At 49.5% G+C, this 25603-nt stretch overlaps 2 protein-coding genes across 4 annotated transcripts in view; one reads left to right on the top strand and one right to left on the bottom strand.

Annotated features, from left to right (window-relative positions):
- The window catches only part of STAT3 (signal transducer and activator of transcription 3), a 58091-nt gene extending 54593 nt beyond the window's left edge, over positions 1 to 3498 (top strand). For both annotated transcript variants that reach the window (XM_074261580.1, XM_074261579.1), the window contains exon 24: positions 1197 to 3498. In XM_074261580.1, coding sequence (XP_074117681.1) covers positions 1197 to 1252 — 56 coding nt within the window. In that variant the 3' untranslated portion in view covers positions 1253 to 3498. The remainder of the gene's footprint in view (positions 1 to 1196) is intronic.
- A 1557-nt stretch (positions 3499 to 5055) lies between these two features.
- Positions 5056 to 24166, bottom strand: LOC141539198 (signal transducer and activator of transcription 5A). 2 transcript variants are annotated; one of them, XM_074261581.1, is made up of 20 exons: positions 24052 to 24099; positions 23852 to 23928; positions 22724 to 22861; positions 21836 to 21992; positions 20530 to 20619; positions 18998 to 19172; positions 17680 to 17810; positions 17111 to 17262; positions 16679 to 16834; positions 16055 to 16234; positions 15643 to 15730; positions 15381 to 15503; positions 11598 to 11690; positions 11190 to 11396; positions 10099 to 10193; positions 9808 to 9938; positions 8954 to 9109; positions 7845 to 7896; positions 7171 to 7278; positions 5056 to 6504 (listed from the first exon to the last, which is right to left on the bottom strand). In XM_074261581.1, exons 3-20 carry the CDS (start codon positions 22849 to 22851, stop codon positions 6378 to 6380), a joined length of 2349 nt encoding a protein of 782 aa, XP_074117682.1. In that variant the 5' UTR covers positions 22852 to 22861; positions 23852 to 23928; positions 24052 to 24099; the 3' UTR covers positions 5056 to 6377. The 2 variants fall into 2 exon arrangements, with proteins under 2 accessions (XP_074117682.1, XP_074117683.1); XM_074261582.1 differs by lacking the exon at positions 23852 to 23928 and having other exon boundaries at positions 24052 to 24166.
- Positions 24167 to 25603: the final 1437 nt, after the last annotated feature.

The following is a 25603-nucleotide window of genomic DNA, read 5'->3' as shown; positions in this document are numbered from 1 at the left end:
AAAGCTGAGGAACCCATGGAGTTATTGAAAGCAATAATGGTACAAATAATGATCATTAGCATCTATAAACTAGTCTGGCTGAGGTTTTGTAGCTATGTGGAGAGAGCAGTGAAGAAGGGCAAATGGGGAAAATCTTGAAGCCTGAGCTGAAGATTCTGAATAACGAGGAGAATCAATGGGAATGAAGGGGGAAGGGATGATTTAGAATAGTCAATTCCAAGTTGTCTGTGTCCCTTGGAGTGTGGACTGGATCTTTGCCAACAGATTTCACATTCTCAAACTTCATTTCGGCCCAATTTGTTAACCTTCTCCCTAGTTATCTTTTGACCAAAATTGCTTCATGACACAAGGAGCAAATTAGATGGCCTTTGAGTTTGTAAGTACCCAATCCCCTAAATCACTCAGCCAATTTAGGCAGCTTTCTAGGCTCCTTTAAACATCATTTGCATATACTACTCACTTTTACACTAAATAAAAGACTCGGAAACCCTTATCAAGTAGCAAACACTCCTCAAACCTACCAGGAAGTCACAAGCATTATGGGGAGTTGTGGGACTGTGGTTTTGCTAAGCTGGCAGAGTTTAAGTTATCAGACACTTCTCTGTTTATATATAATATTCACTTCAGCTAAACCTTGAGGTTATCCTTTAGATCTAAAGTTCAAAATCAGATATAAAATTGTGTCATGCTACAGAATCTCAGAAGTGGAAGGGAGCTTAGAGGACAACCTGTACCTGAATAAGAACCTGCTTTCCAGTATTGCTGAGCAAGTAGTCATCCAAGCTTCCAAGACTGTTTTTCTTGTTTTCCCACTAATTACCTCATCTAGTGTATAATGTCATTTTCTAACGTGACTTTAAGACTCTTGAATTTCAAAATACTTAGTTTCATCTCTATTTGCAGGATTTTTGTGTGAATTCCTTTTTTGAGATCAAGGTGTGGTCCCTCCAGGGTATTAGGACATATTTCTTTAGAATTTAGCCTGCATTGTTGCCATTTTTGAAGGAGAGATATTAGAAAAATGGGTAAAAATAGTGATGACCTGAGTTACTGTGCCTGGAAACCTAAGATACTAGACAGGTTGGAGGGGTGGGTTTTGCTGAAGGAAATCAGGTCACTGAGCTGTATGTATCTCTCTCTGTCCTTCCTTCTCTCTCTCTCTCTCTCTTTCTCTCTCTCTCTCTCTCTCCCTCCAGAGACCCTCACGTTTGACATGGAATTGACTTCTGAATGTGCTTCGTCTCCCATGTGATGGGCTAAGAATGGAAGCTACAGAATGATGTAACTGAGACACCTAAACCCCACCCCACCCCTTCCACAAAAACTCCCAAACCCAACAACCAAATCCCAGATCAACTGAAACTTATATCTTTGTGACTCCAGATCATTTTCTTGGATCTCCTGCTTCTCGTTTATCCTTAAGTGATTAGGGTACCTTTCTCTTGGAGAAATGAATGCTTCTAGGTTATATGCTATTAACCAAATAGAAGTCAAAATGGTTCATCCTTTGAGACTGTGGTTGTTTAGGTGGGAGTGTGGGGGTGAAGGAGGCAGGAGGGAGAAGAAAGAAATGTTCTTTGGTTCTTCCCCACAGCATTCTTCCTCAGTAATTTGGGGATTTGTGTGTGTGTTCTGGATTTTTCTGTTTTGTTTTTTGTTTTGCTAGACAAGTGCCTACTGGTGCCAGCTGCATCCAGTGCCTGTTCTGTAAATTAATGCTCCAGGCTGCATCTGACTGAATGCTGCCAGCACCTGCTGCACCTATTATTTTGCTAACATCCAAATAGAAGCGAGGATTTTTTAATCTTCTGAGTTTCTTTTTAAACTTGGAAAAGTTAAAATAAAAAAGAAAAGAAACTCCATTCTCTTCTATATCAGAGCTTTTAAAAAAAAGTATTTAAGATTCCTCAGAGACTTCTTCCAGGTAATCAGCAATCCCAGATGGTAATCTTTCCTTAGACTCCTAGAGTTTCTTCATCAGATTTATTCATTCATTTATCCATCCAACAAACATGCTCAAGGTGTTGGGACACAAAGATAAAATCTGACATGATCCCTGCCCTCAAGAAGCTTATTATTGATTACCTCAAATTGTAACTAAAGCGCTGAAACTATCCCTTGGCCTTTAAAACAGACATGCTTAGGAAGAGCCTAAAATGAGATATCTATAAATAAATATTGAGATTTTCTTTGGTAAACCTTTTTATTCCCTTTGCTAGCCTCTTAGCCCCAAAGCCTTTGTTTCTGGTTCTGAGCTTGGTTGTTAGGGTGCCTTATTTGGGTTGGAGGGACTCTTCCCTCCACGGGCTCATATGACCTTTCTCATCTCTTCTGGTTTCTCAGTGTCTAAGTCCTATTGCTTTAGGGATCCTACTTCTGAGACAGACCCATAATAGCACTGTGGTGTTGGGCCTCGAGCCTCACAAAGTGCTCTCCTGGTTTCAGAAGATCCGGCTCTCTTAGGTCCTCAAAGTTTTCAGCACTTTTTTCATCTTTAACATAAGTATAGACTGTTCCAGTAGAAAGGAATTCTAAGAAGCTTTTCTGCCAGGAGCTCATGCTTGGGCTGGGTCTGTCTCTTGGCTTTCTCCAAGCCCTGGGGGGAGGTCCCACTTTAGGACCCGGGAGAGAGCAGGATGACACTTCCCCCCTCCCTGTCCTTAACTGGCCTTAAATTGTCCTCAGGCCTCTTCTGGTGCTTCCCTTTTTGCCTTCCTAGTATTAGCCAGCCAAATAATAGAGCACCTTTGTAGTATTGTCCCGTGGGCTTTCCTAAAGAGGATTTAAGCCCATTCTTCTCCAGAAGCAGCATTTGGGATGGGAGGAGCTGGAAAAGTCCTGTTCTCACTTGTTTGCCATTCTCCATCAATCCCCACAGCAGTCTTTGAGCTGAATGGGGAGACTGGGCTCTCTAAGGGCACTCTAGATGTTCCCTTGGGGTGGTTCATTTTCGGATGGGATAGAGTTGGCACTTAGTGCAGGCCCTTTGGGGCGCCTGGGCTGGGCAGGCTGGAAAACTGAGAGCTGTACTCCAGAGAACTCCCCGTGGCTGTTTTGCCAGGCGGGCTAGGGCAGAGGTGGCTGACACGGTGCCCTGGGGAGGGGGCATTTAGAACTGGTGATTTTAGGTGGCATGTGTTTTCTTTTCTAATTGTTGTGATGACAAAAACAGTGAAAGGAATTGAAACTTGATTTACCTTTTCCTCCATTTAATTCTTCCCCCTCCACAACAGTGTCTTGGGTAAGTCTGCTGCCCTAAACCCTTTCAGACTCCCCTTCTCCCTCCTCATGCCCCCAAGGGGTATGTTACCTGTTACCTACTTGTACATTGGTTCTGTTTGTAAAACAACCTCTGAGCTGCTGTCTAGTCCTCCTTGCATTCTGACTCCAATGTATACTTCATACTGTAAAAAAAAAAAAAAAAAAAAGTTGGTTTTTGTATATTTTATTGCTGTATCTATCTGCTTTTAACTTCTAGAAATAAACATTTTAAAGCAATTATCTGACCATGTAGCGTTCTTCTTGCCCTCTTTTAATTTCTGCCCCATCCTCCTCCCAACCCCTCTGCTGCTGTCTTTCTTTCTGTGGTAGAGCTAGAGAGAGATAAGTCCGCTCCCCTCCTGCTCCCCTCCTCCCCCCCAGTCTTGCAGAAAGACGTGCTCCCAGGGCCAGACTTATGGGTTGAGAAGGGCTGTCTTCAGGAAGTTTTTATCATGAACCTACCAGGCGAAACCCAGCATAAAATCCAATCCTTGCTCTACTTTAAATTCGGTCACGAGGAACCAGGGCGCGCACTGTGCATTCTAGCACTGTTCCTGGTGATCAGGAAAGACCTCGCGGGTACAGCGGGCACTGGGCCTCGGAGGAAGCCATGGTTCCCAGGGTGACAGGGGTGAGAAGGACAGAACATTCCGGGCTCGGGAGCGGCCTGAGCCCAGGAGGGCGGCGGCGGTGGAAGGCTCCTGCACTCCCCTCGGGCTGCGGCCACACCGCGCCTTACACAGCCTCAGTTTTGTCTGAAGTCCTCGGTCTCCTGAGGCCCTAAACCTGACATTCTGCTGTAAGCTGCAGACAACCCATGGCTCCAAAGAGAGGCTTTTCTAGTCTGGAACAGCCAGCACTTCCCGCCCCTCCCCCGTCTGCATCTCTCGCGCCCAGTCCGGGCTGTTACAGGGTACTGCAACCTACGGAGGCTGAACCCGGGTCCTGACGGGAGGTGCTCAGGGCTGCTCTTTGCTCCCATCCCCAGCAGCTGAGCCGCCCGTCCCCCTCCCTGCTCCGAGCACCATGGAGACGAGGCCGCTGCCGATAACCAGCTGCCTCCCTGCAGAGACAAAAGGGAAGACGCCTCCCGCCGCTTCTGGGGACCGAAACCGCTCTCGCTCCCGCCCATCCAGAGCACCGCACAGAGCTGCCGGCCGTTGCCATGGCTCCTAACCACAGCCCGCCTCGGCTATCTCAGCATCCACAGCCCCAGCACCTGCCCTGCCTTCAGGACCTTCACCCAGGGGTCTGAGCGACTGCTCCAGCCAAGCATTTGGCAACTGCAGCCTATCACTTCTCCCCGCCGGCTAACGGGCGCTTAATGTCCGGCGGGGCGACTTCCCGGGCCCTGGGAGGTAGAGCCTGCAGTTCCGAGTGGGCCACCTTAGGTAAGATGGACAAAGAGGGCCTACACCCGAACCTCGCCGAACAGCAGCTATGGGACAACGTTGCCACCTACTGGTCATCTGGGGGAGGGGGAGAAGGAGGCAGCTAAGGTCCCGGCCAGAGGCTGGGCCTGAAAAGGCGCAGAGCTGTCCTCTGCTTGTGGTTGCAGAGCTCTCCCTCCCTCTCCTTGCCCGGCGGTTTCCTGGATGTCATGGGCCTCCCTTCTGATGCTTAGAAAGAAATCCGAAGTTAGGTGCTAGGTCTGTGGCCACAAGTTGCAAAATCCCGGCCTTGGGACATAGAGTAAGGAAGGAATTGTGAAATGTCCAGGTGGCTCTCCACATCCATCACTCTCCCCACTCCCAGTCATGCGTCCCAGCCCCTCCCAGCTAAGAAACAAGACCATTTCTGAAAAAGCATTTTATTCAAAAACAACATTTCTTCCCTTATTCTGATGCTCCGAACAAAGTACAAAAAGTATGTGATGTCATCGTCTGGCCGCTGCTTGCCCTGACCTTAAAAGCTTTCCACCTCTCTTCTAACCTTCCCAGGCCTCCAGAGGATGTGCTCCCGCTCTGTAAACCTGGCTCTCCCTCCCCCAGCCTGCTCAGCGAGCTGAGAGGGAGCGGCTCCTGTGGCACCCAGGCCATCTGCCACGGGACTCCGAAGCCACCAAGGAAGAGCAGCTTCCCACATCAGCTTCTCCCCCTCGGAGAGATCGTGCTTTCGTTTTTTGTTTTTCAGAGACCTGGAGTCCTCCTTGCTGTGTGCAAACACCTCCCCCTCTCACTGCCAAAGCCATCCTGTTTTCTGGTCATTGCCAAAGTCAGGGCGAGCGTGTGTGTGTGTGTGTGTGTGTGAGGGGGGGGGGGGGGGGAGGAGATGTCAGCAAGAGAAAAGAGAGCCTTGCCAGAGGGCAGTCGGACCCCATACCCACGAGAGAGGGAGGGGTCTGGGGACCACTCACAGAAATAAGGTGGCTCTCAGACCAGCCTGGGAGTGGGCTCTCACAGAGTAGCCTCCCTGGGAAATCCAAGAATGTCCGGGAGTTCACACCCTGGGGCGGTCTGGATGCATTTCCCGTGAGTTTTAACCCAAACCCTTTGCTGCTTGGGACTGTAGGGTCGTAGATTTTGAGCTGAATAGGCTCCTGAGGCTCCTCTGATACAACCCTTACAGACTTGGGGAAACTGAAGAGATTAAGCAGGTTGTAACACAGAAAAGGAGCCATAATTAAGATCCGGCCCTCTGGCTCCAAATCCACATGGACTGACAGATCTCTGCAGGTACACAGACATTTGAGTGTGTGAGAGCGTACAAGTGTACACACATACGTACAGGTGTCCTTGGGAAGCCACTCAGAGGGCAAGTTATGTCCCGGCCTCCCTCCTCCTCCCATGATCCTGCCCCACCAGGGCCGCTAACAAACAGGCAAAGGAGAAAAAGAGAATGCTTCCCTCCCCCCTTTCCTTCTCCCCTCTAACAATCAGAACTCACAGACTGAGTTATGGACAAGAGAAAGCAGCCCCAGGCCTAAGGCCCTGAAGAGGCTGGCAAGCACCAGACAGTGGGGGAAGAAGCCTCTTGGGTCCCCAAGGGCAGACACGCCGAGGTCCCGGCCGCCATCCACTCTCCGCGTTATGAATACTGTCTATGATGCATGGACTCGGTGCCAGCCAATGAGGAGAGGGGAGAAGGAAACAAGACAGTGACGGAGGGGTAAGGAGTCATGACTGGCTGTGGGGGATCCACTGACTGTCGATAGGCCGGCTTAAAAGCTCCTCAACGTGTCTCGCTACATCCATGGTTTCATCCAGGTCAAACTCCGCATCAGGGTCAAGGACAGAATCAGGGCTGGCGGAATAAAAGGGAAGCCTTGAGAGTCCAGAGGGAACAGATGGCTTCCCCACCCAGGCCCCCTCCCGGGCAGCTGGGCTAGGCCGTGCATCCCTGCCTCTATTCCCAGTGACCACCAGCTTTTCCTCTCACTCTCACATTTAGCAGGCTTGGGCAGAAGTGGGAGCCCAGGGCCAGGCCTGGAAAGCCCAGAGTCTACGGCCTCCCCCTCGCCCTCCAGAGTCTGCAGATACAAATCTGGGCAGTCTGTACATCAGGAGGGAGCAAATTCTTACACCTAACCAATGGTGTCCCTGCATTTTTTTAAGCATTCACAAACATTATTCTGAGGAGGAGTCCCAAGGCTTCCCCAGACTGCCAAAGTGGTCTGTCACCCCAGAAGAGGTGAAGAGCCTTGGTCTAGGGGTCCTTAAAATCGGGCAAGACCATATGATTGGAGCGATCCTCAGATCTGGGGCTGGTGAGGACTCCTGTGCTAGGGAGACGTCCTCCAACAGAGGCTGAGTGGCCACTAGACCAAGGAGACGGAGAAGGGACTATTGGTCAGGTCCGACAACAGTGATGCTGGACCCAACCCTTGCTTAAAGCCAGTCCAACCCAACCCAACTGGGGAGCCAGCTGAGACCGGTTCCTCCCTCCCCTTTCTATGCAAGTGCAACCTACTTCTGGGGGTACACGTTATAGTGAGACTGGGAGCACACGGCTGGGGATGGGGCCTGATCCATGAAGGTGGCGCTGGCCCCCGAAGAGTCTGCAGATGCACTGGCAAACCTGGAAAAAGGAGTGGAAACACTTACAGAGCCCACCCCCTGCAGGAGGGCCTAAGGGCCCACAGGGTCCCTGCCTGTTCTAGGGCCCTGGGCCTCAGACCTGGGAGGAAATTCTGTTGAGCCTGTGGCACTGCCCCTGCTGCCCACGGAGGCTGCCTGGGATGGACCACTCCCCAGAAAGAAGGCCGGCCGGCCCCTTCTCTCCAGCTCCTGTGCCTTTGGGATGCTCCTCTGGCTCGGCACTTCGATGTACTGAAGCCGAGTTCTTCAGAGTGCTGCTAATGAGTTTGAGCCATTTTGAGAAAGTTGTTTTGGGGGTGGAGAGGAATTTGAGGTATCCCTCCATTCTGGGGGCTCGGGAAAGGGGTGCTATGAACCAAGGACACTGGCGCAGGACAAAATGCAAGATCTCACCCAACATTTCTCCGCAGGGTTTGAGTCTAGGGACGAGTGAATTCATGGATTATGGATTTGGAGGGTTTTGGGAAAAGGGGATTGTGGAGAGGGGAAGACAAATGGAAATAAAGAAAATCCAAATGGGAATAGTGACAGGAGTTGGACACTTACTCTGGAACAACTTGCTTGATCTGTGGTTTCACATATCCATCCACAGCTTTACCTACCAAGTATAGAAAGAAGAAAGAAACTGAAATCACTGGCAGCTGCTGGGTGGTGGTGGAGGGGGAAATGGAGATATGAATATGAATAATATCTAGCATGTATATAGCACTTTACATATATAATTTCAACTGATCTCAAAGCAATCCTTGTAAACACTAGGTACTACCTTGACTCTTTGTGATTCCTTTTGGGGTTTTTTGGCAAAGACACTGGGATTGTTTGCCATTTCCTTTTCTAACTCATTTTACAGATGAGGAAACTGAGGGTTAAGTGATCTGTCCAGGGTCATGCAGCTAATAACTATCTGAGGCTGGATTTGAATTCAGATCTTCCTGGCACTCTAACCACTGAGCCCCCTCGCTGGCCAATTATGTGCTATTATGACCACCATTTTAACCAATCAGGAAGCTGAGGCTAGGGACAATCGCACCAGATGATCTCTAAGGTCCATTCTGGATCTAAATTTATGATTCTTGTCAATTCCTTCCCAGCGCTTCTCCTTTATTTTTAAAAGAAAAAAAAAAAAAGGATTTTTAAAGAATTCTAAACTTAATGATCTCAACAAATATGAATCTGCAAAGTAAATAAGGAAAGAACTTCCAAATAAACAAGTTACAAGCTGCTTGCATTTTAATAAGAACAAAATTAGAATTGTTAATAAAATGAACACAGAAGCCTTGGTTCTGTGCATCCTTCCTGTCTTCCTGTGTAGTTCAAAAGTTTAATTGTTATTGCTTGTTTATAAATTAAAGTTAACGAGGGCCCTATTTTTATACTTCTATTTTCTCCCTACCATTTTCGTTTCATATTTGCCCTCCTGTCCCATGAACTGATTTAGAGACAGTCATTCATCAGTTTATTCTGCTACTTGCATCAGCCCTAGGGAAAGTTCTTAAGAAAAAATCAATTCAATTGAGGGTAGTGGGTTAACATGTGTGTAATTGAATTATGTACCCCCTACCATCTCCTGCAAGACCAGTTTTTCTCCCAAGCCTGGACAACTCAGAGCCTCTATCTGCTAAGAGACAAAGCCCCACACCGGAGATAGGACTCACCAAGCACGGGAGTGTAATACTTAGAGAAAACTTCATCTTTGGGTCGATCTGGGAACACATAGTTGAGATAATTCAGATCTCCCAGGCGATCAGCCAGGGATCGGATGGAAAAATCCTTCGTTGTGAACGGCTTCAGGTTCCACAGGTTCCGATCCGCTATGGGAAAAGACCGAATGTGTTTATCCAATTACTGTAAGAGTTGGAGAGGGAAAGGGAAAGATTTAGGTGGCCCAGAAGGCAAAGCATTGGACCTGGAGTAAGGAAGACCTGAGTTGATTCCTGCCTCTGATACGTGATTCTAAAGAAGTCACCTAACCTCAATTTCCTCATCTGTAAAATGAGGTTAGGTTTGTTGAGAGGATCAAATGAGCCAGTGTCTGTGAAGTGCTCTGCAAACCTTAAGGATCAACATAAATGCTATTATTATTATTACCTTTCCCAAGATATTTGGAAGGTGTATTTCCAAGATATACTTATTACCCCTTCCAAGAAACTGAGACTTTTACCACCATCCAGTCTTGCCAGTGTAGTTCAAGAAGGCATATGGGTACTGTGCCAAGATGGACAGTCTGATTTCCCCAGGTACCTCGGTGTCTACAAGGTTGCAGAAATGAGCTGAACTCAGTCCCTGATTTGGTGAAATGGTAAGAAGAAAAACTACTTTCGATGAACTTCCTTCCCTAAGTATGAAGCCTTTTGGTATCCCTTTTGTCAATTCAAGATCTTCAAGAGGAATGCTGAAGAGCAAGCAAGGTGGAGAGTGGAAGAAAGAGGAAGAAGGAGAGTCAGGGCATCGGTAAAGGAAAGGAGGAGTAAATGGAGGGACTTGTCATGCTGGGGGCCTGGCAACTCACGGGAGTCAAACTTCCAGGCAATGGTGATTCCTCCAATTTCAGAGTCACTGAATCGCAGCAGGAAAGTTCCATCAGGTTTGTTAATAAGCAGGTCATGAGCCTGCTGCTTGTTCACGAAACCCAGGATGGCCCTAAGGGATGAGGAGAATGATAGGGGCCTTCTATCCCTGCTCAGAGCCTGTGATATTTACCTTCTCTCCTTAATCCCCAAATTCCATAGCGAGGCGCCTGCCCAGCCCCATCCCTACCATCCCCATTCCTCTCACGCTGCCCTGTGTCATTGCTCCTCACCCATCATTCCAATGGGGCTTGTGATGCTTCCTCAGCACGTCCATCACCCCATCAAACCACTGCCAGAATGTGTAATTCCAGCCTGGGAGGTTCTCCTAGAACAGTCCCCACCCCCCAAAAAACCAAAAAGACTTGAGTTAAGATTTGTACTTGGAATACCTTCCCTCAGATCAGGCAAAAGATAGCAAGTTTCCCAATGAATGTTTCCTATCCCTCCCTGAATCAAACTTGCTCTAAATTTCTAAATTCCCTCAACTATCTACTACCAAGCTTCAGAAACCTCCCATGGAAAAGTCTCTCTCTCTCTCTCTCTCTCTCTCTCTCTCTCTCTCTCTCTCTCTCTCTCTCTCTGTGTGTGTGTGTCTCTCTCTGTGTCTCTGTCTCTCTCTCTGTGTCTCTGTCTCTCTCTCTGTGTCTTTCTGTCTCTCGTGTGTGTGTGTCTCTCTCTCTGTGTCTCTCTGTCTCTCTCTTTCTCTCTGTCTCTCTCTCTCTCTTTCTGTCTCTCTCTTTCTCTCTGTTTCTCTCTTTCTCTCTGTTTCTCTCTCTCTGTGTGTCTCTCTCATTCTCTCTCTCTCTCTGTGTCTCTGTCTCTCTGCCTCTCTCTTTGTCTCTCTCATTCTCTCTCTCTCTGTCTCTGTTTCTCTCTCTTTCTTTCTGTTTCTCTCTCTTTCTCTCTGTCTCTCTCTTTCTTTCTGTTTCTCTCTTTCTCTCTGTTTCTCTCTCTTTGTTTCTCTCCCTCTCTTTCTTTCTCTCTCTGTCTCTCTCTCTCTCCCCCTCTCTCTGTCTACAATTGAGAGTACAGATAAGCACATTTCTTTCAGCCTTCCTTTGTCCAGGTTCTTTGAAGATCATGCTCCCTGCCTTCATTTTACATTTTTTTCATATGCCAGATTTAGGCCCCTTAGGTGGCTGTTACGTCTGTCCACTCCCTTCCCTCTGCTCATACCCCCATCCCCACCCCTAGAAGACTTGTTCTGGGACACATGTCACGGATGGGATTGGCTGAGGGCCCAGGAAAGTTGCCTGTGAGGGTCTAAGGCAGTGGAGTAGGACCCCTAAGCCCCCAGGAATGCTGAGCCCATTCCCCTCACCCTGTTGAACTGGGACCAGGAGATAGCCATGCTGTTGTAATCCTCCATGTTGTTGCTGCTGCTGTTGAATAGCTTCTGAGCCAGGAACACTAAGTTTTCCTTTGTCAGGCCTCGGTTGCTCTGGACTTCTGCCTTGAATTTCATGTTGAGAGCCTCACACAGTTGGGGCCACAGCACTTTATCAGGCACAGCAAATGGCACCCGGCCCTGAGAGGAAGATGACAGGGAGATCAAGTCAGAGAGAGCCATTAGCCCCACAAAAGGGAAACAGAGTTGGGAGCTCTCATTGCTGGCTCTCAGAGCCACCCCCCCTTCCTCCTAACACTGGGCCCGAGTGAAATCAATAATGAATGGTCCTCTGAAGGGTGTTAAGCCCTGGCCCTCCAGGAAGAGTAACAAGTCACTCACGGGCTCAGCAAATGCATTGTCCCATAGCACCGTGGCTGTTGCATTGTGGTCCTGGCTTCCATGAACAATGACCACCACTGGAAGAGACAGGGTCTATAGGGGTGAGAAAAGAAAAGGTTTGGGGTGGGGGAGTAGAGGATCCACTCTGCATCCCAAATACAAGGGTCCCCAAATCACAAAGAGGGTCCCAAATCTCACACAGAAATGTCCCTTCTAGGCTCCCATCTGATGGATTTCTAGCACAAAGTGGAGACCAAGTTTTTCTCGTGCATCATAACCAATTGACCAGAGGCCTGGACAAGGTTCAGATTTTACCACTGATACTACTGGCTGTTATCCTGAATAAGTCACTCCCTAAGTCTTTGTTTTCTCATCTGCAAAATGGAGCTAATAACAGCATCTGTGCCCTTAGGTTTTTTTGTGACAATCAAATGAAATACTGTATTTGATACTTTGCAAACCTTAATACAATATATAAATGTTAATTTTTAACTATGTTCTGGGTTCAAAGACTAACTCTCTGAGGATAATTACCAAATTTATAATATCCATGTAGTCTTAGTATAGACCATAGTCTCTGTCCTGAGATCTAAATGAGCCTATTGCATATTTCAAAATGGATGAACCTTAGACAACTCAAATGCCACATACCCAAAATTAAACTCATCACCTTCCCCCCAAAAATTGACCCGCTTTCTGATTGTCACTGTTTCTGTTGAAAGTACCACCATTCTTCTAATCACCCAGGTTTGAAATCTTAATGTTAGGCTTGATTCCCACTCCCCCTCAGCCCTCATAACCAATCAGTTGCCAAATCTTGTCTTTTCTATCTCTACAGTGTCTCACATCTCTCCCTTTTCTTTCTACTCCCACAAGCCACCACCTTGGTCAGATCCTCATCATCTTCCAATTGTACTATTGCAAGAACCTCCTAATTAATCTCCTTGCCCCAAATTTCTCTTCTCTTTAATCCACCCTTCACACAGACATCAAAGCAATTTTCCTGAAGTCTAAGTCTAACCGTGTCACCCTTTTATTCAATAAACCTGATTGGCTTCCTATTGCCTCTAGCATGAAATAGAAATTAGTCTATTTTTAACTTGTACAGGTCACAAGCTAACTCCAACTTACTTTTAAAAACTTAAATGCTATTTCCTCTGACTTGCCAGGGCAATCTCCCCTGATTTGAACATAAGCCCATTGAAGTAATTTTGTTTTTCTATCTGTGTCGTCAGGGCTTATCATATAACTAAGGTTTAATAAATGCTTTTTTCATTTATTCCTATACTCTGATCCAGCCAGAATGACCTTCTTACTGTTCCTTACACATAACCCGCTATTTCTGCTCTCTGTACTTTACATTGGTCATGCACCCCATACCTGAAATGTACCCTCTTCAACCCTATTGTGCTTCTTAGAATTTCTTATTCCTTTAAAAATCTCAGCTCAAGTTATACTTTCTACATAAAGTCTTCCTCCATCCTATAGCCACGAATGCCCTTGCATATATTTACTATATCCCTATTAATTTTCTCTTATTTCTCAAAATATATACTCCTTGAGGGCAGAGACATTTTAATTTTTTCTTTGTATTCTCATAACTTAGCACAGTGTGAAGGCCCTTCCAAAATGCTTATTGATTATTAAGAATCTGTCACCAAAAAAAAAGAATTAAAAAAAAGGCTTCACCCTCTTGCCTGTCTTTTTCTTTCTTGGTTTCCTTGCTCCTTATAATATTAACTAAAGGTTGAAAGTTTGACAAGGTTGTCATTGTTGTTACGATGATGATGATAATGGTCTCCTGACACACTCATAACAGCATTTCTCTGGAAGGGTAGCTAGGTGACACAGTATATGATAGAATCCTGGTCTAGAAGTAGAAAGACTCAACTTCTTGAGTTCAAATCTGGCCTCAGACACTTATTAACTGTGATCCTGGGAAAGTCACTTAATCCTGTTTGCCTCAGTTTCCTTCCCTATAAAATGAGCTGGCAAACCACTCTAGTATCTTTGCCAAGAAAACTCCAAATGGGGTCACAAAGAGTAAAACCCTATCGAAAAATGGCTAAACAACCACAAATTGCTCTGGCTACCTATGTGATTCTGGCTGATAAATCACCTTTATACATATGTCCTACTGTCCCAAGGCCTTTATTGGTGAGGATTAATGCCTTGCAGTGTGGTACTTAGGAGATTATATGCCAGACAATATAGACTGAAAGAGTTTTCCCAATGGGAGTGAAATAATTCAGTTCAAACAAGAGAGAGAGAGAAAGTCCTTCCCACATGGGCTTGTAGCAGCTCTTTTTTAAATTATTAAAACTTTTTATTTTCGTGGGCAGCTAGGTGGTGCAGTGGACAGAGCACCAGCCTTGAATTCAGGAGGACCCGAGTTCAAATCTAGTCTCAGACACTTAACACTAACTGTGTGACCCTGGGCAAGTCGCTTAACCCCAGCCTAAAATTAAAACAAAAAAAACAAACAAAAAAAAAACCACTTTTTATTTTCAAAACATGCATGGATAATTTTTCAACATTGATCCTTGCATAGCCTTGTGTTCCAAGTTTTCTCTTCCTTCCCCTCACCCCCTTTCCTAGAGGGAGAGTAATCCAATATATGTTATACATATTAAAATATATGTTAAATCCAATATATATAAATATATTTGTACAATTGTCTTGCTGCACAGATCAAATAGGAAAGTAAATGAGTAAGAAAACAAAATGCAGCAAACAACAGAAAAAGTGAGAATGTTATGTTATAATCCACCCTCAGTCCCCACAGTCCTCTCTCTGGGTGCAGATGGCTCTCTCCATCACAAGATCATTGGAACTGGTCTGAATCATCTTATCGTTGAAAAGAGCCATGTCCCAGAATTGATCTTCATATAATCTTCTTGTTGCTGTGTATAATGATCTGGTTCTTCTCATCTCACTCAGCATCAGTTCATTTAAGTCTCTCCAGGCCTCTCTGTATTCATTCTGCTGATAGTTTCTTATAGAACAATAACATTCCATTACATTCATGTACCATAACTTATTCAGCCGTTCTCCAGCTGATTGACATTCGCTCAGTTTTCGGTTCCTCGCCACTACCAAAAGGGGTGCTATACAATGTTTCTACTGGCCTTCTATCCCAAAGAGATTTTGAAGGAGGGAAAATGACCCACATGCAAGAATGTTTGTGGCAGAGAGGCCTAGAAAGACTTACATGAACTGATGCTGAGTGAAGTGAGCATAACCAGGAGACCACTATACACAGTAACAAGATTATGTGATGAGCAACTGTGATGGACTTCTACATCCAGAGAGAAGACTTGAGATGGAATGTGAATTTTCACCTTTTTATTGTTATTTTGTTTTATTGTTTTTTCTTTGTGTTTTTTTCTCTTTTGATCTGATTCTTCTTATGCAGCATGACAAATATGGACATAGTTTTAGAAAAAATGCACATGTTTAACCTATATTGGATTACTTACTGTCTCAGGGAGGGGGGAGAGAGGTAGGAAAATTTGGAACACAAGGTTTTGCAAAGGTGAATGCTGAAAACTATCTTTGTAGATGTTTGGAAAAATAAGATACTATTAAAAGAAAAAACTCAGAGAAAAGGAAGTCCTTGGTCTCGCCCAAAAGGACCTGAAGCTCTCCTGCCTCTCGCCAAGTCTGCCCTGCCCCTCATTCAGGACAGGGATTTCATCTCCGCCAACAGCCTCAAGACAAGGATAATATGCCTTTCTCTGTCCCTCCCTCCCCTTCTGATATGAGCAGTGCCCCAGTTTTTACCTTAACCTGAAACACGAGCTCATTTCCCCCGATACTGAACTGAGATTCGAACAGGACTGTGAATTTCTCCTCTGTCACTGACTCTGCCCCGCGTCTGTCTGCCCGCTTAATCCTCTTCAGGGACTACAGAGGCAGAAAGGACGGACGTGTGAAGAGAGCAGCCGTTCCCTGCGCAGCTTCCAGTCGCTTTGCCCCAAGACCCGAGGCCCAGAGCTTCTCCCACTCCAGCCGGACCCCAGCCACCACCCAGCCGCATCCTCACCATGTTCCGGAAGTGGGCGCTGAGGGTGCCCGTTGCCTGGTGATACTCCATCACGCAGCAGTTGTTCAGAATCTCCCCACTGCACTCGCTGCAAACACAGACATGTCTGAGCCAAGGTTCGACCCTCGCTCTCCCCAGGGAGGATCTCTCTGTCCGAGGCCCGGTCCAGGGCCCTTCTCCAAGAAGCAGTCCCAGACCTCCCACTGTCCTGGAGGTAACACTGACTGGCCAGCCCTAAGACCTGCCCCAAGCACCCAACCTGTCCAACTGGGAGCTTCCTGAGGCCTAGGACTCCTTGGGAGGAGGGGAAGGGAGGAAGGTTGTGGAGAGAGGAAGGAGCCGCACACACTGCCCAAAGGACCTCAGCATCGTGTGGGAAGCAGTGAGAGGGGGGAAAGGCGTCCGCCATTACTTTCGCGTATTCTCGTTCTTCAGCAAAGACTTGGCCTGCTGCTCGCTGATGATGGTGGCCTTCACTTGGGGGGGATTCATGTGAACATTCAACTTCCCTCCCACCAGCAGACGCACTGTGGCTGCAAACTTGGTCTGCGTCTTCAGGACCTGCGGGGGCTGCTTCTCGATGATGAAGGTGCTGGAGGGAAGAGAGATCGCCAGACTGACGCCAGGTGCCGTCGTCCCCCCAGTCTGAGGGAGCAGAGTCACTATGGGGGCTTCCCTGATTGGGAGGCAGCAGCCTTGGGCCCTGTACGGTCCTAGGGGAAGGGTCCTGGGAGTCAGAAGGTGCAGGGAGGGGAAGGGCCCTGAATGAGGAGGCCCACAAGGGTCTGAGGGAGCGAGGGAAGGGCGGGCCCAGATCCTTCAGGAGAAGCAGGATCATCCGTCTCTCTCCTGCACTGTCTGTTGGGGGCGAGGACCAGAGAACTCAGTTCCAAGCAGCCTGAAAAGCCAGAGGCCGGGAGCAGTAGGAGGAAGAGGAGCACCAGAGAGGAGCCTGGGCTGTCTCTGGCTCAGAGCCCACAGCTTCCCCCAGCTCTACCAGCCTGGGCCCAGGATTAGGAGGAATAGGAGCAGGTACCTGGTCACCAGGGCAGAGATGATATCTGTGATGGTGGCGTTGAGCTCCGTCAGCATCTCCTCCACGGGGCCAGGAATGGGTAGCTGCTGACAGAGATGCTCAGCCCTCCGGATCTGCTGCCGGTTCTGCCAGATGATCTCCGCCAACTTCTCACACCTGGGCGGGGAGCCCCACCGGGCAAATCGAGAGGAGTAGGTTAAACCGCCCAGGACATGGGCTGGCCCGTCATGCACTGGGGAGAGACGGCCCTTGCTGCATGGGGACTTCCTTTCCAGCCACGGGAAGGACCAAGGAAACTCACAGTGGAGGACTGGGCCGCCTTCCCTGACCCTTCAGTCTCCAGGGGAGCCCCGGAGCCTCCAGTCCCCAGAACCGGCCCCGAGGACCGCGCCGCAAAGTCCAGGGCGGCCCCAAGCTCCCTCTCCCACATACCAAGACTGCAGCACATCCAGGCTGCCCTCCGGGGGCCCTCCATTCCCAGCCAGTTGCTGCCTTCTCTTCCACTGGATCAGCTCATCATCCAGAATGACAGTTTGCTGCTTCCGGAGCAGCTGGAGGGTCTTCTGGTGTTTCTCTGCCAGCTCCTGCCGAGATCCCGGGGTCAGATGCAGAGCTGGGAGCCACCTCGGAGACCTTCTGGGCCAACCCTCCCCTCCCCACTCAATTTGACCAAGGAGCAAAAAGTCCACACGTCCCACTCCGTCCCCTCAGGGAGTAACTTGGCAGAGCTGGGTTCGAAACCGGGGGTCCGGACTTCAAGGGGCAAAGGCCGGACACTTGTGGAGGGCTCGGGGCGCCCAGCCTTGCTTTGTTCCATTTTAAAAAGAGGAAAAGGACAGGGAAGCTTCCCCGGACCAGATCCCCCCAGAGAAAGGAATCCATTGTGGCCTCCCTCCCTGGCTCTTTGGCTCGGCTCCCCCCATGAGAGACCAGGGCCCCCGTCCACCTGAGGACACCCCCCATCAGTTCTGCCCGGGGGAGAGGGAAAGGCGGGAGCTCACCACCCGGTACTGCTGGAGAGTCTGGGCTTCCCGCTGCAGCCAGGCCTCCAGGGACACCTGCTTCTGCTGAAGGGCCGTCTCCCTTGTCAAGCGCTCCTGGGGACTCAGCTGTGACAGCTGGGAAAACTGAGCTGTGGGGGAGGGAACAGAGCAGGACACGCCCCTTCAGCCTCTGGGCAGGAAGCTTCAGGGACCAGGGACCTTCTGATCAGAAGCAGAAAGGCCCTGGGGGAACCCCCAAATGTAAAGAGACAGGCCTCCCATGGCACCCCCAAATGTAGAGGGGGAGGCCTCCTACAGCGCCCCCTCTCACACAATCTGGCTCAGCCATTCCCATCAGTGTGGTCTCCAGAGGAGGAACCAGATGAGGGAGGGGCTGTGCAAGTGTGTGTGTGAACATATTGCACATACATGTTAGGGTGCCTGAGTGTGACTTCATGTCACATACATGCCTGTGTGCACACGTGTGACTGTGTGTGCATAGCATGCTGCATCGTGTGGCCTGTGTGTAGTGTCTATGCACGTATGTGTGTGTGTGTGTGTGTGTGTGTGTGCATGTGGCACCAGTGTGCAGTCATGAGTGAGAAGGGAGGCCCCACAGCCCCATGACCCCCAGGAGGCCCTGAGGAGCACTGTCTGATCTCAGGTCGGCCTCTCGGGAAGACACGGTGCTCCTCTCCCCTTGTGCTCCCAGCCTGGGCATTCCTGACCACGGCCCCCCCGGCTTTCCTCGGGACTGGGACTGGCACTGGGACAGGCTCCAACCCAAGAGAAGCAGCTGCTGGAGGCCAGGAGAGGGAGCTGCTGGAGCTCACAGTGGCTTTCTGTCAGGGAGAGCCCTGGCCAGCTGCTGCTGCTGCAGCATCCTGGGCCTGAGCAGACACCAGCCCCCACCCAAAGCCAGGGCTGTTTGGCCAGGAGCACTCAGCTGGACCCCTCCTCCTGGAAGTCCTCCTGAAGTGAGCCCCCACCCATGTCCAATTCAGCAATACCCCCCCCCAGCTTGTACAGGCCCAGGCGTTCTGGGATGTGAGGCTCACGCCCAGGGGCCTCTCATTGGGGGAGGCAGCTTTAGAGCCTCTGCCTAGGTCGCAGCAGGGATGGCAGCACACTTAGATTGGGACCTGCTTCCTGGGGGATGCAGAGATCAGGCCCCTGCCCCCTCTTCTGGCCCTTCTGCCACTGGGTCCTGGGTGACCAGGGATGTGGCTCGCAGGCAGCTCGGGCCCAAGCCCACCGCCCTACCAGGAGCCCCATCTTTCTGTCCAGCCCCAAGTTCTTGATGCTTCCCGGCCCACCGCCAGCCCCGTGGCCTCACCCTGGTTTCTGAGGCTCTCCTGGTACTGGATGATGAAATACTCCTGAGTCTGCTGCAGCTTCTTCAGCTCGTTCTCGGTGTCCTGCGTGACCAGCCGCAGCTCCTCAAAGGTCTGGTTGATCTGCAGGTGCTTCTGGGACATGGCGTCGGCCAGATTTCCAGCGGGGGAACTGCACTGCACACAGAGGGAGGCCGGGGCAGAGGCAGCACGGTCAGGAGGCCCCATGCAAAGCCAATGGGCCCCTGTGCCGTGCGCCACAGACGCCGAGCCTTTGGCCACAAGGACCAGTCGACTGCCACTTGGCCCGCAGAAAGGGAAGAGGGCAGCCGGCAAGACTAGGGCCCTGTCCTAGGGCACAGCTCTGAAGAAAAAGGAAGCTCGGGTCCCCAGAGGGCATCAGGGGAGGGATTACTGCAGAGGACCCTTTGGGGATTTTCAGTGACAATGAGGACTCCTTGTTCTGGATTCTGTGGGCAGACCCCACCTGGCTGAATCACTCAGTTCTTTCTCCCGCACTATGGAATAAAATGTTCCAGCCATCTAGATGGCAGAGTCTTCCAAAGAGATTTCAGCTCCCCTTCTCCCCACACACCCACTGACTTAGAAGGCTAATGGCACCAGGTTTCCATAGCACCCACCACCCAGTGATTTATTTCCATCAAGACATTCTGCTCTGCATCAACCGGCTTCTCTTGCAGCCCACTCCTGACTGATATGACCCTCCGAGGGAGAGGACTTGAGGTCCTCAGACTCTCCAAAAACAGCATCATCCTCATCCCTCAAAGACAATGCTTTACAACTAAAGCCTAATTCTTATTCCATTACATCACATCTGCCAGGGATAGCAGCTTCTCCCAAAGCAGGTATTTGGTGAGGGAAGGAATGGGGAGATAGGGAAATGTGACATTTTTCTGTACTCTCAAGCGTAATTATGCATTAGTTAATCTGAATAAACTACCTTTTTATTTCTCTATTAGAGTGTGAGCTCCTTGAGAGCAGGAATTCTGCAGTATTTTTCTTTCTTTGTATCACTAACATTTAGCACCATACCTGGAACACAGTAATTTTTTAACAAATGTTTGCTGATTGCCTTTCTCCCCCTCTCTTCCAGGGGATGGTTCATGTTTTAGAGGAAGGTGGAGGAAAGTACATACTCAGAAATAAAGGTGACAAAATAAAAAGATATTAATAAAAATTAAAAACAGTATTTTTCAAAAGGCCTAGCTCAGAATCAATCACCTTTTTTGGCATGTCTTCTATAAACAATGTATCCACAAACCTTAAAACTTAGCATTTCTCACTGTCTTTCTATTCATTTAATCCTCTTAGTAATGCTTTATCATTAAAATCAAATCATTTGACAAATTAATGTCTTATGTCTCCTATCAGATGGTAATTTATCTGAGGTCATAAACCATCTTTCCTATTCTTTTTGTATCTATCGCCTTAGCAGCTCTTAGGACAGTCTGTGAATAGGAGAAATTTCCTCAATGTGTGAGGATGTTCTTACAGAATCCCCTGGGACACTCACGTTGTTAGCTTCTCGGACCAGCCTCTGTTCATTGTACAAGATGTGCCGTATGCATCGGACCAGCTCCATGGGGCAGCGGTCATAAGTGCTCTGAAAGAGTCAAACAGCAAATGAACTTTCCCACCACCTCTGAAGATTCCCATCCATGGTTTTCTGTTCCAACTAGATCCACTTCTCCTAGACCAATAACTTTTTTTTATTTTTAATTTATCATTCTTTCTCATTCTCCTTTGTTCCACAATACCATTTCCTTTCCTTTCAATTAAACTGTAGCTTTTGTATCTTTCAAACCCAAAGCAACATTTGCTTCTCCCAGAAAATCCTCATGATTTCTTCTCAGAAAATCCTTTACCTGATTCAATATTTATTGAAGGAAGGGAGGGAAGGAAGGAGGGAAGTAGAGAGAAAGGGAGGAAAGAGAGAGAAATGGATCTCTTTTTAACTTTGTGTCCATGCAACATTGGTACGTTTAGTTTACATCATAAGCCTTTGTGCTTACATATAGATATGCATATAGATATAATATATAGATATAAAAGATCTCTCTATACATAATTTTCTTCCAAAAACAACAAACTTCTATGAAGCACTATGAAACTTCATAGAAGTTTGTTGTTTTTGGAAGAAAATTATGGAAGATATTGTGTTGAGCTTTCCTTAGGTTAGATATCCCAAGTAATCCTTCCCTTGTGCCTCATAGTTCAGTCACAGGACATACTGTGGCACACAGGATCATCTCTGCCACCACTTAGACTCTTTCAAATTAAACACTATCCCTTTTCCCTCCAACCCTATCATTCTAGGATCCTGTTTTCACTAGGGCTGTACCTCCACATTCAATATATTATCTGTCCTCTTACCTTCAGACTGGGAGGACAGATTGCTCCTACTCCAGATGGGAATCTCGAAAGACCCTTGAATAAATAATCTTGCCACTGGCATCTCCCTCCTATTCCATAATCCGATCATTTTTTTCTCCCAGAGATTAGCTTTCTTTATTGAATTCTAATTTTTAATCTCCATGCTATATGGTAGACTCTCACAGTCTCCAGTGCTCAGTACAGGTTCATTTGTTATTCCCCATTCAGACAATACTGCTCTACTTCGTAACATAAGAAAAACAAGCCTAAGGTACATGTTACAAAGGAGTGGGAGGAAATGAATGGAAACAGAAAAATTTAGCAGCTGGTCAAAATCACCTAGTGAGTTAGTTTGCAAGGCTGAGATTTGAGCCCAAATATTTTGAGTTAGGAAGAAGAAAGGGAACACAACGTTGCAGGAAGATGGCACCAGATTTCACACCTACCTGCAGCTGAGTCGCATAATGGCCCAGCTTGATCTTCAGTAGAAACCCATCTTCCCCAACTTGATTCTCAGCCTTCTTCTGCAGCTCCTGGATCAGGCCCTCTAGGAGCTGGGCAGCTTGGACACTGTCCTGGGGGTTATCCAGGTCAATGGAATTCCTGGAGAGGGAACAGACATGAAAAGAGGGCAATGGACCACAGGTAGCATTTCACCTGGGTGGAAAGTGAAGGACTTGGAGGCAGATGAAATTCTAGGAGGGCTCCCTCCCATAAATGAGTTCTGCTCTGGTCTTCTTAAAGCCCACAGAATTCATTCTCAGAATGCATTCTCACTCAGCATGAATCAGAAATGAGAAAAACTCCCACTACCCTTCCTGCTCCCTCTTCCCCTTTCCTAGAGACACCACCCCTTCCTCTAACAGTCACAGGGCAGAGACAAAGAGGCAGAACCTGAAAGAAGAGGCAGTAAAGCTGAGAAGGCTGGGAAAGATGGAGAGGCAGTCGGGCCCACCACAAACAGGGGCAAAACCCAGACCAGAAAAGTGGGGGTGGGGAGGAACAGCAAGCCACAAAGAAAGAAGATGGGAAAATACCAAGTCAGACATACCACAGACATAAGCTAAGTCACTGCTGGGAAGAGAGACTGAAAAAGCCTGGGACGCCGGACAGAAAAAGAGGAGGCCAGTCCTCTATATCCTTCCCTCCCCCCCTACATGCACACACACGCACTCACATGCACACACACGTACATGCACACGCACACACATGCACACATAATTGCACATGCACAAAACACACACGCACATACATGCACATACATACACGCACACACACGCATACACGCACACACATACACACATGCACACACGTACACATGCACACATGCTCACCAGGCCTGGCTCTCAATCCACTGGGCCAAATAGTGGCGGACTTCAATGGGGAAGTGCTGTCCATAGAGGACCTGCATCTGGCGCAGAGCATCTCCTTGAAGTTGTTGCGCTTGGATCCATCCTGCCATGACTTTGCACCTGAGGGAGGAGATTAAGGAGGGGGAAATTAGATTCAATTTAATTCAACATTTCTTTAGCTATGAATTTATATCTGATGATTAAAAAAAAAAAAAAAAAAAAGATGGCAGAGAGAGCAGAGGTGACCATACGGCGGGACAGCTCTCGTTTTCACTTAGAAGGGTTCGGGTCCTGGCCCTTCCACCATGGATGCGGAGCGGGACTTGGGCTAAAATCCCAGCTTAGTCACTGAGGAACTTCAGGCAGGTCACTTCCCTTCTCTAAACCCGTTTCCTTCTCTGTACTAAGAGGGCTTGGACTAGCACTCTCTCAGCTTTGGAGCTCCAGCTCTCCCATCTCAGCGCCTCTGACTTTTTGCTGGGCGGGAGAAGGGAGCATGGGAGAGGAAGGTCGCACCGCCCGGGCCTGGAGCTGGACCGAGGGACGGAGCGAGACGCCAGGGGCCAGGTGGCTAGCTTTCTCCCCCTTTCCCTACATCCCCAAACCGGGGCTTCCCCAAAGGCAGTAATGCTAGAAACAGAAAGGGAAACCAAGCGGCTGAGCCCCAGGAGTCCCCAGCTGGGGAAGGGCGGGACAGTCCCCCTCGGGCCCAGCGTGGGTAGGGATATTCCAGTGGAGAGCCCCCTCCTCAAGCGAGGCTCCCCTCCCTGCTGGTGAGTGATCCCACGTGGGCTGGAGATAAGGGAACTGGAGGGCAGCTGCTGCTCTCCTCCGAGCCCCCGACTCCATCTTGGGCATCGCCGTCCCCTCGGTGGCGGCTCCGGGTCTCTTCCCTCTTGGGACGCTGTCCGCCTCTCCAAAGTATGGAAACTTTCCGCGACCCCGCGCAGCCCCACAGGAGCCGGGAGATGCCCCGGCGGAAGGTGAAACGAGCGCCCCCTTGCTTGCTTTCCAGCCCCCGCGAGGGCCCTTTCTCCCGGCCAGCGAAACCCCCTGCCCCGAGCCGGACCCGCGCCGTGCGCGCGGGACGCAGTAGCCAGTCGGCCTCACCTCCGGGCCTCCCGCCGCGGCTCTCCGCGCCGGGCTCTCTCCTGGGCCGGTGGCAGCGGCTGCGGCTGAAGCTGCTGCTACAGGAAGGAGCAGAGAGCAGCGATTTCCTCCTCAAAGGTCAGCTGCCTCCAACAGACCAAACACAGCGCGCAGAGCTCCGCCAGCTCCCTCCCTGCCTCCCTCCCTCCCGGCGCGCTTACTCTCGGCCAGGGCGCAGCGCTGCGCTCCCGCTGCCTCGGAGCGTGGGCCTCGTCTGCGCCCCGGCCCGACCCAGCCCGGCAGGGCGGGATGGGGGCTGTCCCGCTGACTGGGCCGCCCCCGGCCCCAGCCCCAGCGCTCTGGCGCGCCCCGGGGAGTGTCCCGGAGGGGGTGCTAGACGGAGCGACCAAAGTGCCGAAAGGAGTGACCGGGGAAGTGGGGAATCCCAGAGCAGCGCCCTAGGGAGCCGCAGCAGGCAGCGCCTCTGAGCTCCAAGCCGGCGCTCGGGACTTCACCGCTGTCGCCTCAGGGCAGCGCCGCCGGGACAGCGAAGGTGTGGGGAGCCGGGGAGCCGGGCTCGTCCCCCCCGCACTCCCGGGTAATCAGGCCATCAGCCGCCGCTGTCTGCTGTCCGGGGCAAGGGCTTCTCCACCTTCCCCTCGCAATCCAGGGCGGCCTGTGGGCCTTAGCGGTCCTCTGCAGGCAGACCCCGGTGGCAAGGCCTCGCCCCTTGGGGCGACCTCCGCCTTCTCACCAGACTCCCCACCCCCACCCCCAGCCTCGAGTTCGAGGCCCTGGTTTGGATTCCGTTGGGCAAGGCCACCCTGGAAGGCTTCCATTCCCTTTGCCCAGCTTCTCCTTTCAAACCTCCCTTTCCTCTGGCTAGTGTCCGGCCGCTGGGCATTGGCAGGACCAAAGGGAGGAGCAGCTCCTGCCCACCCCTGCCCGCTTGGCTGAGGCGTGAGCCATCCTGGGGGGGGGCACTCACTGCTGCCTCCCTCTCTGCTTTCCCGCTCTGCCCTTTTCTCCCTTTCTCATCACCCTTTTCCTGGCACCCTGTCCTCCCCACCCCCCATCTCTGTTTCCACCTCCCCTTTCATTCTCTTCATTTGAGAAGAAACGTTTGAAGTATCAGCAGGAGTCATGATGCACGTTCATGTTTCTCCTTCCTTTACCTCTTCCTCTTATCCACCCTCCCCCCCTTGGCCAAGATCTCTTAGTTGGTGACATTCCTAAGGAAAAGAATTTAAAGTGAAGACCAGTGAAAAGAACATTGGACTTGGACGGGACGTAGGCACAGTTTCTAGTTTAAACATTTCCTAGGTGGCAGCTAGGTGGCGCAGTGAATAGAGCACCAGCCCTGAATTCAGGAGGACCTGAGTTCAAATTTGGTCTCAGACACTTAACACTGGGCAAATCACTTAACCCCAGACTCAGAAATAAATAAAGAAGGAAAGAAATAAACATTTCCTAGCTGGGTGAGTGTAAGGAAGCCATTTAACTACTCTGAAACTCAGTTTTGTCATCTGTATAATGGAAATAATAAAACTTATTCAGCCTACCCAATAGGGTTCTGTGAAGGATGGAATTTTGTGAACTGTCTTGTGTGCTATAATTTCGAGGTACTATTAAAGAACCTTCTGTAGGGGCACAGACATGGTGTGCACGGAAGGGGACGAGAGGGTCACAGAAACTGGCACCTCACATCCATATCTCAGAGGATCCCTAAGGAAAGGAAGTTTGCAGGCCTCACCTGATGAGGAGGTGATAAGA

This window comes from Sminthopsis crassicaudata, chromosome 4 (genome assembly GCF_048593235.1).
Source record: "Sminthopsis crassicaudata isolate SCR6 chromosome 4, ASM4859323v1, whole genome shotgun sequence".
NCBI lineage: Eukaryota > Metazoa > Chordata > Mammalia > Dasyuromorphia > Dasyuridae > Sminthopsis > Sminthopsis crassicaudata.
The sequence above is the reverse complement of the archived record's forward strand: the minus strand, read 5'-3'. Positions and strand labels throughout refer to the sequence as shown.